This window comes from Papio anubis, chromosome 12 (genome assembly GCF_008728515.1).
Source record: "Papio anubis isolate 15944 chromosome 12, Panubis1.0, whole genome shotgun sequence".
In the NCBI taxonomy this organism is placed as follows: domain Eukaryota; kingdom Metazoa; phylum Chordata; class Mammalia; order Primates; family Cercopithecidae; genus Papio; species Papio anubis.
The window spans coordinates 110,036,466-110,055,480 of NC_044987.1; the positions used below are offsets into that span (position 1 = coordinate 110,036,466).

The 19,015-nt window shown below is 37.4% G+C and overlaps 1 protein-coding gene across 1 annotated transcript in view; it reads right to left on the bottom strand.

The window, feature by feature from the left end:
• Positions 1-6,440: 6,440 nt before the first annotated feature.
• Positions 6,441-19,015, bottom strand: part of LOC101015647 (membrane-spanning 4-domains subfamily A member 4A-like) — a 37,141-nt gene continuing 24,566 nt past the window's right edge. Inside the window, exons 4-7 of the mRNA XM_003909774.4 lie at positions 14,865-14,921; positions 13,262-13,420; positions 9,208-9,309; positions 6,441-7,358 (exon numbers count right to left, since the gene is read on the bottom strand). Of these exons, the coding sequence (XP_003909823.1) occupies positions 7,287-7,358; positions 9,208-9,309; positions 13,262-13,420; positions 14,865-14,921 (390 nt within the window). The 3' untranslated portion in view covers positions 6,441-7,286. The remainder of the gene's footprint in view (positions 7,359-9,207; positions 9,310-13,261; positions 13,421-14,864; positions 14,922-19,015) is intronic.

Sequence of the window (19,015 nt, forward strand, 5' to 3'; positions counted from 1 at the left end):
AACTACCCAGTGTCGGGTAGTTCTTTATAGGAATGTGAAAAGGGACTAATACACCCTCCCTATCATGCCTTTTTAAAAGTCTCAAAAGAATCAAATTGGTCTTTAAGTTTAATTTCCTGCAAGAAATAAAGTGTAATATCTTGTGAAAAAAGAAAAATTTGAACCCTTAATCAAACAAAAATCATAATATCCAGCACCTAATCCAAAATTACTATACATGCCAAGAAGCAGAAAAATCACAGTAACAAATAGCCAGGAGAAAAATTAATCAATAAAAGCAGATCTATAGATTACAGAGATTACGATAAAAGAGAAGTGCTTTAGAATATGCATTATAAATGTGCATAAGAATTTCAAGAAATACATGGACACAAAGAGTATAAAAATATAAAAAAGAATCAATTAGAACTTCTAGAGATAAAAGCTACAATATATGAAATGATTAATCACTGCCTATGAGTAACATCAGATTAAGTTTTCCAGAAGAAAATGCTAGTGAACTGGAAGGTGGAAATAGAATCCCTGTAATCTGAAGCAAAGAGTAGGAAAAAGGTCTGGACACATTAATAAAGCATCAGTGGGACGGTATGAAGTAGTCTAACGTGTAATCTGAGTCCAAGAAGAGGAAGAGAGCATGAATTTAAAACATATTTGTATAAATTATTGGAATTTTCAAATTTGATAAAAGTATAAACCCACAGATCCAAACAGCCTGACTCACCACAAGTTGTATGAAGAAAAATCAAACTACACCAAAGCATAACTTAATTAGGTTGCTAAACATGAGTAAGAAAGAGAACATTTTAACAGCAGAGGGGGAAAAAGACACATTATCACAAAGATAAAAATAATGCAGACTTCTCATAAGACATGATGTAAGCCAGAAGACAGTCGTAAGACATCATTAGAGTACTTGAAGGCAAAAACTGTCAACATGGGATACACATCCTTTGAAAATATTAATCAAAACTTAAGGTAAAATAATGATGTATTCAGACAACAGACAAAAAGATCTGAGAAAATTTAGTACCAGAAAAATTCAATACAATGAATGTCAAAGGAAGTTCTTCAGGTTAACAGAAAATGAAAAAAAAAAAACCTTGCTGAGACATATTAATGAAGGCCTAAATAAATGAAAAGGTATGTTCTGTTAATGGATTAGAATACTCAATACTGTTAAGCTGGCAATTCTTCCCTTATAGACCTATAAATTCAATACCCTCCTAATCAAAATTCCAGAAAGTCTTTTAGGACTGAATATGTTGACATACTAATTCTAACATTTACATGAAATAAAGACTTAGAATGGCCAAATCAATTTTGGTGATGAAGAAAAATAATATAGATATTTACTACTATAAAGCTATTACACATTTTAATGATGAAAATTAATAACAAGATACAAACTAAAACAGGAAATTTCCGATCAAGTATTAAGATAAAATGCATCAGGTATTTCAGTAGCCACGGCAGTGGCCTTCATCTCTTTATTTCCTTTCTCCTGGTTTAATTCATGTTCTTATTAAAGATAAAAGTATATCTCTTTTGAAATCCTTTCCATAGAGTATTACAAGCTTATAGGATCAGGACTCAGAATCAGGAAAAATAAGAGTTGTGGCAAATGGCAAATTTTAAAAACAGTTAATTTAAGCTAAGTTAAACTACAGATTTTTAATGGTCACTGTGAACACCTGTTTCATGCTCTATGATCCAATTTACTGTGTAATGTAAGAATGACACATCACTGTTAGACTGTCAGAACTGTTGATTTGCTCCTGATTTTGCATATAGTATTCAGTATTTTTATGTTACAACTTCAAATATAGAAATACCTATTATAACTGTTATAACAGTGATTGTAGCCCTTTGAGGCTTCTCTTATATTTACAAGTGGGTTTAATTTGATTTTATAAATATAAATTACCTTTAATAGTTGGATGCATGTTTTCTCAATAGATAGCAGTTTTTGCAGCAATGCTAATTATAGTACACTTCCAAATTGCTCATTATTGATTACCCATTTCCTTATCATTGACTGAAAAAAATCACATCTGAATATTCTTTAATTATCATTACTTTTCTTCTAATATTTGACATATAGGATGAGTGAAGAGAAATTAGATTTTAGAGGAGAAAGGGGACAGAAATATGTGATACACAAATTTAACTTAGTGTGAATTCTTCATTTTTCTTCAGTAAGTCTAAGAAAAAAAATACTGGATCAATACTTGTTAAAAAAATAAATCATTTTTAGTCCCAAGTATATTGACTCTACCTGAATATCTTGGACTACTTATAGTTAGAAGTTATCAATAATGTCACCTTATATACTTGAGACCTTATAACTTGTTTTTATTCTTATTATTCACAGGGAAAATCGATGATTAACTGCATCACTAATTGCCAGAGCCCTTGCACCCAGACATGCACATACCAGTCAATACAAAAGCAATTTTTGGCCTAACTTCAACTCAGCAGAGCAGCCACTTGCAATCATTAAGCAGACAAAGAATCAAATTGCCTCTATGTCTTATTAATACATGTTGAGATGATCTAAAGGAAAGGAATTGGTGTAGGTGAGGACCTATCTCTTGAAGATTTGAAGGGGATTTATGGTGTGTGCTGTTGGCAAATTGTTGCTTTATTTTCAAAACAAACCTATCCTTTGGTGCTATGAATGTATTTACAATGAAGATTAATGACAGAGTACACATTTGTAAATAACTTTTTGATGTTTTTGTATATAGAATGTATGGGAGCTTGCCATTCAATCTGGGCAGTAGCTTTCTGAAATTATCTGATTGCATGCACCTGTGTTAAACTGCATTGGCTTAGATTATAGTCTTTTTTTTGTTCCCCACTATGTTTCTTCTGTGCCAAAAATCCTCTCAGACAGCCAACTGAGAGCTATTACCAAAACCGAAAACAGTCCTAGGTTCCAAATGTACATCAAAGCCACTAAGTGACCCATATTGAGTTTTTCCTAAATACAAAATTGATTTATATCATAAGGATGCACAGCTGATTACTTGCAGGAGGACTGTCCTTCCCACCTGACTGCAGGTGCCTGTTCTGCCATGTCATTCTCAATATGACACCTGTAGAAGCTAAATACTCCTCTCTTAGAGAAAAAGATCCATTACTTCATCCCGGTTGCATGTTACTACTGACAGTGGAAAACTGTGTCTTACGGTTGGAATCTATTTTACCTAACTCACAATGACAGGAAAACAGGTTTGAGGGAAGATGACTCCATTTTTAGAGAATCTTAGATTGTTCTGATATTAGATTTGAAACAGTAGTATTATCAATTCCCACTTCTAAAACTTCACTAAAGTTAATGAAAATTATCAATTTTCAGGGTAGTGCAGCTTCTTTGTGTCCCATGTGGACATTACTCTTATACTTAGTACAGCTATGTAAAAATCAGAATTCTGTGGACACGCTTATCTTTTTCTTCTCCTGCACATTTAAAAGTATAATAACTGCTTATGTGTTCAAATGAAAACTTGTCTTAATCTTTAGCTTCTTTTATTATTTTATTTTTGCTTTGTTATTTGCTTGTATATTGGTTAATAATTCTTTATATATCACCTATCAGTATCACTCAGCACTCTTTTTATATCGCCTACCAGTGTCAATCTTCATTCTGTGATTACAAGTATTAATAATACCTGTAGTCTTTGTAAGAGCCTATAAGGTAGGTACTATTGTAATTTTTATAGATGAAGAAACTGAGGCAACACAATAATAAGCTACCCACAGCTAGTAAGTTGTGGGGAATTTAATCATGTATATAAAGAATAATTATTTTGGCCAGGTGCCGTGGCTCAAACCTGTACTCCCAGCACTTGGGAGGCCAAAGTGGGTGGATTACCTGAGCTCAGGAGTTCGAGACCATCCTGAGCAACATGGCGAAACCTTGTCTCTACAAACAATATGAAAATAAGCCAGGTATGATGGTGTATGCCTGTAGGCGTGGCTACTTAGGAGGCTGAGGTGGGAAGATGGCTTAAGCCAAGGAAGTGGAGGTTGCATTGAGCCAAGATCATACCCCTACTTTCCAGCCTGGGTGACAGAGCCAGACCCTGTCTCAAGAATTAAATAAATAAATAAAAAGAATAACTGTTTTTATTGTAAATGTAGCAAAAGAAGGCAACGTGTTCACGGACATTTTCCTACTGCTTTACATCCTAATCACTTATAGATAGAACCTAGAATAACCAAATAAAGAAGAAATTTAAAATTGCATGATATGAAATACATGAGGCAGCCTTCTCTACAAGCTGAAATCATAATATCTTGCATGAATTGCTTAAAATATTTGCATTAGCTTTTTACAACTAAAAATGCATTAATCTTAGATTGCTGATATAAGTGTTAACCTTAAAAAGTTTATGTATGCACTATTTGAAACCAAGAGAAGACATTCTCAGGCCACTTAAAATAATCTCAAAGCAATATATCAGGATAATAGTTAGGATAGTTTACAAAATCCAAGAGAGAACAAAGAATCAGGTGATGTAAGGACTTCTAGGATTTAGTATGAGTTCTGGCTTTTATTATGAATTAGAGAGGAAGCCATTGAAGGGTTTTGCCCAGTTATAGCAGTTTATTCTCTTCCCTTGCCTTTATATATTTAAAACACCAGGGATTGACCCAGCCTGAGGTCAACTTTGACTTGGCAACACAAAGGATTTTGTTAGGGTCTGATTGTTCACTTGGCGCTTCTCAGTTCTGCTCTCGTCTGCGAGCAAATTACATCAACTCAGCTAAAGTGAAGTTCTGTGGTAGCCTTGTGACCTAGGAAAAACCAATTGTGTGAATGACTGACACATTTCCAGTCAAAATTAATCTCATCATTTTCACTTCACTGTCAAAGAAATGATCTCCCTCTCTTTCCTCTTTCCTGTTGGGCTTTAAGCTGTGAAGAGTTAAGTTTGCTGCAGTCAGCAGCCATCGTGCTACTATATGAACCCTGTGACAGATAGATGCTCAACCACGAAATCAAGCATTCATTTCATTTCCATTTATTGCTATTTCTGCTTATTTGACTTTCTTTTAAAGCTGCTTCCTTTATAGACACACACATATGCCACTAATAAAGCAGGCTACATGTATTCTCACTGATGTCCCATAAGAGACATAGAACATCTGTATTGACATAGAACCATAGTATTAAGGTTCTATTTGGTGGCTCTTGCTAGATTACCTTTCAATCCTCAACCAAGAAGATAGAATGTCGTAACTGACTTTTTCTAGATATTGTCTATCTCTGGTGCTGGAGAAAGTAGACAGCTTAGCATTGATAGGAGGGCCCCACATTCCCATGAAAAGCGTGCATGGAGAAAGGTGGATACGGTAGATATGTGAGTGTAGGGCAGAATGAGAAATCTAGAAATACTATATACTGAGTTGGAAAATATGAATGCCTATGCAAATTCAATTTTTTTTTTTTTTTTTTTGAGACGGAGTCTCGCTGTGTCGCCCAGGCTGGGGTGCAGTGGCGCGATCTCGGCTCACTGCAAGCTCCGCCTCCTGGGTTCACGCCATTCTCCTGCCTCAGCCTCCGAGTAGCTGGGACTACAGGCGCCCGCCACCACGCCCGGCTAGTTTTTTGTATTTTTAGTAGAGACGGGGTTTCACCATGTTAGCCAGGGATGGTCTCGATCTCCTGACCTCGTGATCCACCCGCCTTGGCCTCCCAAAGTGCTGGGATTACAGGCTTGAGCTACCGTGCCCGGCCGCAAATTCAATACTTTTTATCTTATCATAACAAAAATATCACTTCCTCAAAAAGAACTTTCCTGGTTACTCTCTAATGATTCATCTCTCTCACCACCACTACCAACAGCCACTCTCCAGCACATTCATTCTTCCAGTTAGCTTCTAACAGCATATACAAAGTTTTGATTCATTGTTGTATGTTAATCTGCGCCCCGTCCCATAAAAGTTTAACCTACAAGAGGAAGGATATTATCTCTCTTATTCACCACTATTTTCTTATATGCTTAAAACAATGTCTGCCTCATTATAGATACTTGCAAATATATGCTGAATAAAATGATGAAATGACAAATGTAAATAATATGTACATACGTACATATATAGGTATATGTATTAATTAAAGCTTTTGAGGTTCCATACGTACCAGAGTACTAATTGCTCTATCTTTATTATACCAAGAAATTATCCTAGGTCTATGGGCCAGACACTATTATTACTATTTTGCTGAAGAGAAACGTGAAGCACAGAGACATTTTGTGGCATGTTCATAGCTACCTAGGTAGTAAACAACAAAGATGGGATAGCAAGACGAAAACCCAGGGTTGCTGATTAGAAAGCCCACATTATTTACCACCATACAGTATTGCCGACATCAACATTTAGTGTCTTTCCACCATACTGCATTTGAATAGAAACGGGGTAGCACATGAAAGTATTGCTTCTAATTTTATTTTTGCTCTGAAATAAAAAAGCAAATGTAATTAATGAATATTTAACAAATACCATATGTTGCACATTTCCACATATGGCACAGGATACACATTTGATCAAGATACAATTCTACCCAGCAGAAGGTGGGGGAAAGGAGAGGAAGAAGAAGAAATAGAAAATATAAGTTGAATCTGATCCTTAATATGATTTTTACTCCATGTATAGTTTTACTCAAATGATAGCTTGTGCATGTGCAAGGACTGACTATGCTATTCCAAGGTACTTTCTATGGGTGAAGGAAAGCAGAAGGAAAAGGGGAAGGGGAGAAGATCATGAATCTCCACTTCATGAAGGAAAAAGCACTTTGGTCCCCAAATATGGCAGAAAACAAGTCAAGTGGGAGGAATGTTATACAGGGGAGCTTATGCGTTTTGCACGGAGGTCTCGTTTTAGCAATACCTTTTTGCCTTTCTGCTTCCAAATCTTATTTGCTAGTTCAATGCCTTTATATAAAGTCCTGATGATGAATGAAAAGCGCTTCAAGTACTGTTGCCTCATTAAATGCATTATTTATTAATTTAACTTCTAGTACTTTCGATAAAGAGCCAGTTAAATGAGTTGTTGAATACCAGGGGAAAATGAGAACATAATTTTGAAAATATATATATATATATATACACACACACACACACACACACACACAGAGTTCGTAACTGGATTACATATAATAATGATATGAATATGTCTATCAGTATTGGAGTTGGATTCTGGTACTTTCTCTTGTGGGGTTCTTGTGTTACAGTCAGCATAGATTTCTGGAGCATTCTTCTGTTGATCTTTTGGTGACATCAAACTGTCTTAAGTGGTGTGGGAGGTGCTGCTTCTGCCATGTGAGAATTTGATGGTATAATTAGCACAACCTGTGAAACAATCAGAATGCCATAGGCGAGTCACCCAAATAACCTCAGAGTGCCCCTTTCCTGCCCACATAAAGTCATCATCATCAGAGTTTACTCTTTTCTTCTCTGATTGATTCTCAAGATCATGTAGAGCTTCTCAGTCATTCTTTAGATCAGGCCTGATTAGGACACAACATTCAGTGGTAGCTCTTGACCCGAGCTGTGATGACCACTGCCCTGGTCTTGCAAGTAAATCAGTCTTACAGGTGGATGACAGTGCACAATATGTTGGGTAAACCAAGGTGTCATGAAAAATATGGGGCTCTTCTTCCAAACCAGGTTGCTCATGCTAATGACATCAACATACCCAAATCATGATTTGCTGGTTATGAATAAAGCATTGCAAAAACCACACTGGCCCAGAATAGCAGGAATCATCATGAAACTAAGAAAAGTTCTGGTTATTCTTCCACAAACTCAGTGCAACATTGGGTTGGTAGGGCATGGTGGAGGACCAGGAAGAGATAGAGATTTAGCCAAGATATGCCCCAAAGCCACTGCTTTTCTGGACTCACACCAGGAGATTAGAGAAACAACATTCCCCAGCTTCTATGCTAAGAGCCAAAGGGAACACAGACTTAAATATTATGACATGAAAGTTACTTCACTTGATGAAATTACAAAATCATTGGTAATTGCTGAGAATCTCTGACTTCTAGGGTTTTATGATGCAAAGCCCCACTACTAGAGTCAATGCGCTATAGTCCATCTCTCTCCTATGAGGGAGGGCTGTCGGGGAGTGGGATGTGGTGTGGCCTGGAAATCCCTAAGGAAGACAGAGAGGCACAAAATGATGGAGAAAGGCACCAGAGAAACAATCTCATCCAACTACAGTTACTTTATTCTTTGACAGTTTTGTCTGTCTTTCAGACTTTGGGTAATGAAGTTAATGAGTGGCCGTTGGGGTTTTACTATCCATTTCCTCATTCTGGAACTCTCAGTTCTTGGAGGATATCCCACCCCGTTATTCCCAGAGCCTCTTTCTTAATTTTTTCTCTCCTTCCATTCCTCACTTTCCTCTCTCAGTGTGACGTTCTTTTGGCTTAACTGCCGGGAGCATCTGCGGCAGGTCTCAGGGTAAGAGAGTGGGCAGGTGTGTACAGACTGATAGAGAAGTCTGAGATCATGACATTCCTTCAGTATTCTAGGAAAAGTTGTTGTAATAGGATAATAGAATAAAACCAAGTACTTTGGGGTACCTCTTCATTGTGAAATATTTTCTTATCTGGATTCAAAGGTTATGCCCTTTGAGTGAGAAAGGAAGGGGAAAAAGAGCTTTTATTTGGCTATTGTGCTAGGCAGAGTTCTAAGGTGATACTCACTGACCCCTTGTGATTCCCTCCCCTCAAGTGTGGATGAAACCTGTGTATAAGATGGGATACAAGTCCCGTGTGTAGGTACTGATTAGTTGACTTTCAGTTTATTAAAAAACTCATTATTTTGGATGGACCTCACCTCTTCATGTGAATGCTTTATGAGAGGATTAAAACACTAGAGACTCTGACTCTCCTGCTGGTCTCAAAGAAAAAGCACATTGTCATGAGTTCTCAATTTAAAGGAAATTAATTCCACCACATTCACATAGAAGAGAATCAGAAGCTTTAGACAAGGCCACAGCCCCAGCCAACTCCCTGATGACAGACTCATCAGATTCTGAGCCAAGGACCCACATCAGCGGGGCCCAGACTCTTGACCCATGGAAACTGAAATATAATGAATGTGTACTGTGTTAAGACTGTAAGTTTGTTTAACTGGTTATACAACAATATGAAAGTAATACAGATACCTTCAAATGAAGGCCAATACTCACCTCACCGGGGCTACAACAAAGCACTTTACATCCAAAGGCAGAGAGGGACACAGCAATGCAGAATTCCAGCACACTTAAGAGGAGCACCATGCCATCCATACCCTAGGAGAAAATTCATAACAAAAGAATGTGATAAATGGAGATGACAAGAGGAAACATTTACCAGGGACCACAATGTCATCAGAGAAAAAGCACTGGTTGGGAGTCAGGAGACCTGCCTCCCAGTGGCAGCCATTCCCTTGACCAACTCTTGATCTGCTGAAGTAACTTCTCACTTTTTTCACTGATAAAATAATCACGGACATTTATTCCCTAGTTCAGTACCTCCCAGTGCTATTGTGGACATGGAAGATGAAAGTGTTTTAAAAAGTTAGGAAGGTAGTATAAAGATAATTGTCATCTTATCCTACTGAGTACTAGAAACTCGTATCATTGACAGAATATTATGATTCTATATGTTAGTGATTGTAAGCAGAGCAATGGTCCCCCAGGGAGGTCTGCATCCTTGTCCCCCTAATCCTTAGCTTCTGGGAATTAGAATGCAGACCCCCCTGGGGGACCACTGTTCTTTTTGCACAGCAAAAAGGATTAAATTTGCAGATGAAATTAAGGTTGCTTATTAGCTGGAATGAGAGAATTTTTCTGGATTATTCAGGTGGGTTCAAAGTAATGACAGAATCCTTATAAGTGGAAGCAAGAGGCAGAATAGAGTTCAAGAGAGTTTGGAAGATGCTGCATTGCTTGATTTGAAGGTAGAGGATGGGATGACAAACCAAGCAACATAGGCAGCCTACAGAAGCTAGAAAAGGCAATAAAACTTATTGTCGCTTAAGCCTTCAGAAAGGAGTACGCCCTTGCCAACACTTTGATTTTAGCCTAGTGAGACCCACTTTGAACTTCTGACCTCCAGAAACATAAGATAACCAAACTGTATTGTTTTGAGACACTAAATGACTTCATGTGGTTCTGCCTAATGATTTGTAGTCATTTGTTACAGTAACAATAAGAAGCTAATACAACAATGAACATCAAGTAGGTCAGTCTTTAATCCATCTCCCCAGAGCACTGGCTTTAGGTCTAGTCTTCAGCCAAGAAACATGGTCAAAATTTGGAGAACATCAGGCAGTACACTCATTTCTAATAATTTTACCCTGCATTGATGCAGGGATTATCTGGTTTAAATATTCTCTCTTTTCCTCTCCACGGTTAGGGATAGTCCTTCTGTTGCGGAAGAGCCAGTAGACCAAGAGCTCAGGATATGGGTGATGCAGACTTAACGAGACCTTGAGAATATCTGCATTCATTGATTTTTTATTTTCTTGTGCCTTCAACAGCTGTGGTGGCCTCTGTGTTTCCAATATTGTTGTAGGCACAGAATATAGAGCAGCAAACAAAACAGACAATTCTCCTGTCTTCAAGGATTTTACCATCTAGAAGGGTAGCCTAGAAGATGGCAAGCTTTCCGTAAAGGCCAGATAAGGTACATTTTAGGTTTTGCAGACTGTAAGGTCTCTGGCACACATATTCAAACCTGATGTTATAACACAAAAGCAGCAATATACAATATGTAAATAAACAGGATTTGTTACATTTCAATTAAACTTTATTTACAAAAACAGGTACAGGACTGGGCTTCCAAAAAACGTAGCATGTATATAGACCTGCGGACTGATTGTGCAGGTGCCCAGGCAAGAATAGACCCGTTGCTTCAAATCCCAGGAAGCCCTTATGGAGGTCCTCTGCTATAAAAAACAGGCATAATAATGTTCACACAATTAATAGGAATTCATCCTGGCCTCTGGGAAAGGTGATTGAAATGAATACAGAACCAGCTACGTAATTTATAGATTCTCTTGTTAAAATTACATATATATCTTAGCTTGAGCCATACGAAACTGCTGTCTTTCTAGGTTAAGTATAGTTGATCACTGGCAGTTCCATATGGTTCTGCCTAATGATTCCAGGTGGTAGACTCTACTTTTTTCTAGAGCTCAACTTTTTCTAGCCTCTTTAATAATTATAAGGTTTCTAGCATTTCTATCTTTTTCTTCCAGGAGAACTGAAGTTCCTTTGTGGTAGGGAACTATTCTCTTTCTTATGTCTACCGGGGCACCAACCCTGCAATGGGGCATACACTGTGGACCCATAGACCCGTGGACTGAATGTGCAGGTGCCCAGGCAAGAAGAGACCCATTGCTTCAAATCCCAGAAAGCTCTTATGGAAGTCCTCTGCTATAAGAACAGGCATAAAAATGTTCACACAGTTAACAGGAATTCATCATGGCCTCTGGGAAAGGTGATTGAAATGAATGCAGAACCAGCTAAGTAATTTACGTAGTCTCTGTCTAAAAATTTTTAAAAATAATTTCAAGATAGCAACAGCAGAGCATTAGATCAAGCACAGGGCTCTTCTATCTCTGAAGTCCTGAGTAACTGCACAGGTCCCATGCCCACGAAATCAGCCCTATGAAGCTGGCCAATTCCAGATTTTGTCTCTATCATTGTCCATTAAAGTCTATGAATGAAGAGAGCCTCATAAATTAAAAGTAAGGTTCTTCTTCTGGATAACAACAGCAAATCAGAGGGGAATTAGAGACAAGAAGTTCTACAATCAAATCTTGCTTTTGCCAATTTCCAACTGAGTGACTTTGGGAAAATGTGTCAAATTCTCAAAAGAAGCTTTCTTTTCTTATTTTGAGTGAGTGGCAAGAAATAAAATTACTTACTATAAAAAGCATTAGATATCTCAAGGGAAGTAAATTACTTTAGCAAAGACACCTCAAGCGGTTATTTTCGTGCGACTACGTAGCCCTCAAGACTATGTGGGATTAGCTAGAAATGCAGTAAACAGAATGCAATTGATTCTGTCTAGTAAGTTAGGAAGAGTGTTGAGTTTTCACATACACATGAGGGAAGGGCACAATGAGGAAAGAACTAAGCAGTAAGGCAAATGGCTGAAAGTTCATAGAGAGGAACAGTAACCGAAAATGTAGTGGTGTTGAAAATGACCAATAGGCTTTTTAATAATAAAGATCTGGCCAGGCGTGGTGGTTCACATCTGTAAACCCAGCACTTTGGGAGACCGAGGTGGGTGGATCACCTGAGGTCGGGAGTTTGAGACCAGCCTGGCCAATATGGGGAAACCCTGTCTCCACTAAAAATTCAAACATTAGCCAGGCGTGGTGGCACATGCCTGTAATTCCAGTTACTTGGGATGCTGAGGCAGGAGAATCACTTGAACCTGGGAGGTGGAGGTTGCAGTGAGCAGAGATCGTACCACTGCACTCCAGCCTGGGCGACAAGAGTGAAACTCCATCTCTAACAATAATAATAATAATAATAATAAAGATTAAATTGTGCATTTTAGTTTGCTGTGATGTGCTGCAATAACTCTTCCTCCCCACATTTACCCAATGGCCCGAAACATCAAGAAGTTTTATTACTTACAAAATACTGTGGAAGTGGCAATTTTCAGAATAAAGCAATTAAGATTGCATTGAAATAAGGACAACTGGTACAAAAAAGGTAGTAAAATTCAGAATGGAGATTGAGAATTTTTCAGGTGCCACATGTTGAGGATAAAAGTGATTAACATTGGAAGAACATCCAAAGATGTTGGAAAGGATACTGAGTTACTCACCACTTAGAAAACACTGTTCAAGACAATTTTACTTTATTATTAGAGAATAGGGACTGACATCTCGACCCCATTTCTAGAGGGATCTGGAGGAGATAACAGTAGACACTGCATCAATGTTTTAAAATTAAACAGATAAATTTATGCAAAATACCCAGCACAATAACTAATAAGGAGTAGGTGTTCTATAACTATAAGCTTTCTTCCCATTTTGACTCATCACATATAGAGGAAAAATAAAGACAGAGATGAGATGTGTACCTGAATCCAAATTGAAAGATTATTCTACTTCTCAATCACTTCCAACTTCCAAAGTCATTCAGCAATTAGGGAATGTTAATTATTGTTGTTCCCAGAGCCAGCACTCCCCCAAACTTGCTTCTGTGATAATATCTCATGAAAAGAGAAAGCACTTACCATTAAAATGGACACAGTCATGTAACAATTATTTGACAACTGGTTCCGGTTACAGTAATGGTAACTGAATGAATAAAACGTCAAGCTTATTGCATTGATTAAGATCCCTGTTATAGCAAAGACTGAGCTGGTGATATTCATTCCTAGACTACCTCCGACCTAGAAAGAAATGAAAATTAATTAAGCAATCCAACATCATCCTCAGATATATCTCTATTAATTACTTTACACTGCAGTCTATCTTTATCTTGATTATTTCAATAGTCTTCTAACTTGTCTCCTTATAGTGGTTTCAATTCTAATCTCTTGCCAAAACACAAATATGATCCCATGACTCCCCAGCTTAAATTCTTCAGATAATTCCTGTGAGCAGATGAGATAATCTCCAAATCATTTAGCAGGGTTTCAATGATTTTTTACACATTAGCTGGACAGTCCTATCTGTGTCCTTCCCTGCCATTCCTTGCTTCCGGTGCCTGATCTCTTATCATTGTTCTAAACACTGCTTGCCTCTCGTGCCTTTCTACCTTTTACATTATTTTTCTTAATTGTGCATTCCCTTTCGTACCTTCTCTTCTCATGGGTAAAGGTAAGGAGGCTTTTTATGAGAATTAAAGTTACACAGGACAGTGTGAAGAGTGTAGTGTGGCTGCAGGTCCCTGCAGACACTAGGAAGTTGGGTTAGGCCAGATTTGGAAAACCCATGCTGATCATGCTCCACAGTTTGATATTTATCTTTTGAGCAAAGAAAACTCAAATATGGTGTTTAGCTAGAAAAACTCTTGTTGAGATCTTGGCTTTTCCATTTTGTTGGTTTTATGAAAGGCATATTGACATGAGAGTTACATTTTAAATTTGCTTCTTCTTATGTAATAACTTTATTGTGAATTTCTTATACTGAAAACTCAAAATCCTGTTTGGATACAGTTGAAATCTACTTTTTCTTTTTCTTTTTGAGACGGAGTTTTGCTCTGTCACCAGGCTGAAGTGCAGTGGCACGATCTCAGCTCACTGCAACCTCCGTCTCCAGGATTCAAGTGATTCTCCTGCCTCAGCCTCCTGAGTAGCTGGGATTACAGGCATCCGCCACTACGACTGGCTAATTTTTTTTGTATTTGTAGTAGAGAAGGGGTTTCACCATGTTAGCCAGGCTGGTTTCAAACTTCTGACTTCAAATGATTCGCTCGCTTCAGCCTCCCAAAGTACTAGGATTACAGGCGTGAGCCACCGTGCCTCGCCAGAATCTACATTTTAACCAATTGGTCAATAAACATTATGCCACACCAATACTTGGTGTGACTGTCATGGGCTGAATCCCAAGCTGCGGAGTTTTTTTTGAGTGATTCCACTTCATATTTGTTCTAAATAATTCTCTATATCTTCATAAAGTTCCCCTCATCAACTACCTTGACAAAATATCCATTATGTCAGTAATTCTATCACTAGCCTTATTGCAATTTTTGAAAGACAGATCCTGCTAAGTAAAATGCACAATCACTCCTGATTTTTTAAAAGCAAACAAACAAAACCTGTTTTATACCCTGGCAGAATCCATTATTGATTAATCCTTTCCTTTTGATACCCCCCACAAAATATTACTCACCAGACCTTTTGTTGTTCTAATTCCTGCTGCAACTGATAAGGATCCTGAAATAATAAACTAGGAATGAGAGAAAAAAACGGAGATAAAAAGCTTTAAACAAGTTTTGGAAATCACAATTCAGTAAACTTTATTCCAAAGTAGATAGATATGTATAAATAGGTCAATTATCTTAGAAAGCAAGAGATTGCACATAATTTTCTCTTTTCCCATAAAGAACAGAGAAATTCTGCCAGATGAGTCCATTGGATAATTTATCAAGCCTTTCAAATAATAGCTAACTGGAATGGTATTAAAACTGTTTGAGGACACTGATAGATAAAGCTTCCAAATTCCTGATAAGAAGTAATTCTTATGTGGTATCAATATTGAATACAATAAACAAAAAAGGTACTAAAATAATTCTCATTGAAAATATGTTTAAAAGGTTATAAAATAAAATAGTAGCACATAAAATTTAGTTCCCAATTATTTGATAACTAGAATATACTACTTCATTTGAATCCATCAATGGGACAATTATTTTTCATTTAGCCAAAATAGCTAGTCAAGTTGGTTATAAGACTCTCTGCCTTATAATATTCCATTGTTAGAGCTTTCAATTTCCTTTACAAATTTGATCTCAGATGATTCAAAAATGATATCTTAATATAAAGAAACTGGACTAATAAAATAGCTCAATAAACTTCTTTAGTTTCCAAATACCCAGACGTAGAGATGATTCATGTTATCTAAATCACCATTGGAGAAAAAGAAAACAGTAGAGCAAATCATCCATCGTGTAACATAAAATACATCAGGAACATTTGGGATGATCCTTCAACTCTACAAAGATTTTTAATATTGAAATATTCTAATATATATAATAAATAAATTTAAGGAAAACATTACATGCTAATGGCTATTCACATTTACAGCGTTGATAGGATAGGGCGTTTAATACAATCCAACATTATTAGTGACTTAAACATTATTGGTAAAATATATATAATTATACTTTCTGTAACATGATAGGACATCTGTCTCAGTCTACAAGTCTTTATCAAGTTAAATGATAAAAAGCGGGACCATCTTATTAAAGTCAAAATCAAGATAAACATGTAGACTATTATGTATTACTATTTGGGGTATATTAACCAAAATAGTTATATAAGAAAAATAGTTGAAACAAATGGCTGAAACTACTGTTATTTAGTATAACATCTATTGCAAACATCTAAGAATATAAACTAAAAAGTACTGTAAACTATTTAAAAAATTCAGTAAAGCATCTTGGAAAAACATTGTATACAGAAATTACATATACATATTAGAAGTGTGTATGTATGTTTGTGTATGTGAAGATAGGACTGAATAAAAGGACTTCATTTACCACAGGAAAAAATATGTATATAGTATCTCAGAGGAAAAAAACTTAACGAAGAATGTGAGTCATAAATAGGAATAGAACTGAAGAGGCCAAGGATAATAGAAACTTACAGCTGGCTCTTGGTATTGGTACTTATACTGTCAAAGAGAGAATAGAGAAGCACTTTGCAGGTGATGTTTGGAAAAAAAGGTTGAAAGAATAATGGAAGGGAGCAGCAAAAAGTTTTTACCAATTTACTACATTTACCAATCTAGTTCAATGCCTACAAGAGTCTGAGTGATGTCTCAGTGGACAAACACAGCTCCTGCAGTTCTTGGTAATCTACTGAACACGTGTGGAAGGCTAAAACCATGTAAGCTGGTTTTCAATGCGATCTTGAAAAGAAAATGGGCACGAAAGCAGAAACCTAGATAGTTACATATATATGATTGTGATAATAGAGTCACCCTATTTGAATCCTGATCCTGACCCAATTAGTTGTGATCTCGGGCAAGTTACTTAACCTCCCTTCATCCATAAAATGAAGATAATGAGAAATCCTCCCTCAAAAGTTTGTGGTGATGGTATGATATAAAAAGTGCACATAAAAAGCACTTAGTAGAATGTCCAGATCATAGTAAGAGTTTAATAAATATTATATATATATATGGTGTGTATATATATATATATGGTGTGTGTGTATCTATCTATCTATCTATCTATCTATCTATCTATCTATCTATCTATCTATCTATTTATATATGGTACGACTTTCCAGAGATAGAACAGCATTTGCTGTCTGTTATGGTTAATATTGAGTGTCAACTTAATTGAAGAATGCAAAGTATTGTTCCTGGGTGTGTCTGTGAGGGGATTGACAAAGGAGATTAACATTTGAGTTGGTGGACTAGGAAAGGGAGACCCAGCTGCCAGCATAGCCAGAACAGAAGGAGGCAGAAAAAATGTGGAAAGACTAGACTCATTTAGTCTTCTGGTCTTAATAAACTCCCCTTTATATATACACCTATTCTATTAGTTCTATCCTCTTAGAGAACAATTGACTAATACAGATTTTGGTACCAGGAGTGGATCTAGAAAACAGAATATTAAGGATGGAGTTCTTTTGTTGGTTTTGCTCCTAAGTTCACTGGACAAAGTGATGAAAGAAAATTATGAACTCAGGGATTCTAACTCTCAGCTTCAGAAGCAGATACTGAGCCTCAAATCTTCTAAGATTGTCCTGAATGAGAGTCTTATCTTCTGTAGAGAAAGAGCTGAAATTGTGGACAATCAGACACAAGCTTTTATCACGTGATTTGTTCAGGCACATGACCTACTGTTAGCCAGAGCATTGGATTGAAAAGAATGGGACCCGCAACTTGGAATGGGGAGGCAGTAGACCCTTGATGAAGCTGGGGACACTGAGCTTGTAGCCACCAAAGCTATACAGAAGAAACAGCTTCCCAACTGGCTCAGTAGTAACATCCCTCCCTAACCTACACTGCCATAAGCCTTTTCACCTTTGCCTGAGGAGAGGGTCCCACTGCCTTAATACAACAGTTATGGCCTCCTCAGGCACTGCCAAGACAATGTTACCCTCAGACCCACCCTAAGGTCCCTGCTTGCTTCTGACCCCAACTAAAGTCCCAGCAAGGGAGGTGAGGTTCAAAATGCGATCCCCGAGAAGGTACACTACACTTGAAAAGAACTGCTTGAGTTTTCTAATCTATATATGCAGAAATCTGGAAAACAGGCATGGGAATGAATATTAAGGGTATGGGATAATGGTGGAAGGAACATAGAGTTGGATCAGAAGCTGAATTTTATTGATTTGGGTCCTAAGCAGGATTCTGCATTTAATGTTGCAGCCATGGAGTTAAAAAAAGATTCTAGTTTATTTGCTTGGTTAGCTGAAATATGATTGGAAAAGATGGCCCACTGTGAGCTGCAGCTGAAAATGCCTGATCTCCTAAATAATGTGGTAGAAGAAGGGATCCGAAAGCTTAGGGAGTTTGGGATGGGGGAGAGGATTAGTCACTTTAAGCCTACTCATCCCAGCTGGGAGGGTTCAGAAGATATACCCTTGACCAACACTTTGTGAAATAGATTTGTGAGGGCAGCACTTGCATCCTTGAAGAGCTCTGTGATCGCTCTTCATGTATGCCAGATCTGGCAGTGGGAACTGCAGTCACCAACCAAATTTAAATGCAATAAAAATAATCCAGAGGTAGAGAGGGGCCAAATGGCAGCACTCAACCATCAAAGGAAAGGTGGGCATAGCAACATAACGATAGAAGAGGCAAAGTGAAAGCAATCAGAATAGTCTGACTTGTAGAGCTCTGGTATTACAATTAATCATGTTCCGAAGTGAAATTGATAGGAAGCTTGCCAAATTCTTACTTAATTTATATAAGCAGAAAACTTCCAGATCGAGTGGACAAAATACTAATTTGAATTATAAAAACAGAGAATCATAGCCCCACTATCAATTTCCAGACATGTGCCATTTTACAGACCCAGAACTCCTCGAATAAAAAGGAGACCAGGTCCTCTTAAGGAAGGATCCCACTACACTACTGACAATTTATGCTGTTAATCTTTCTCCCATCCTTCAAGGAGATCTCTGGCCTTTTACCAGGGTAACTGGATTGGGGAAAGAAAGAAAATGACTGTGATCCCTGTGGGACTACTGGACACTGACTCTGAGCTGACATGGATTCCAGGGGACCCAAATGTCATTATGGTCCTCCAGTTATAGTAGGGGCTTATAGAGGTCATGTAATTAATGGAGCTTTAGCTCAGGTTC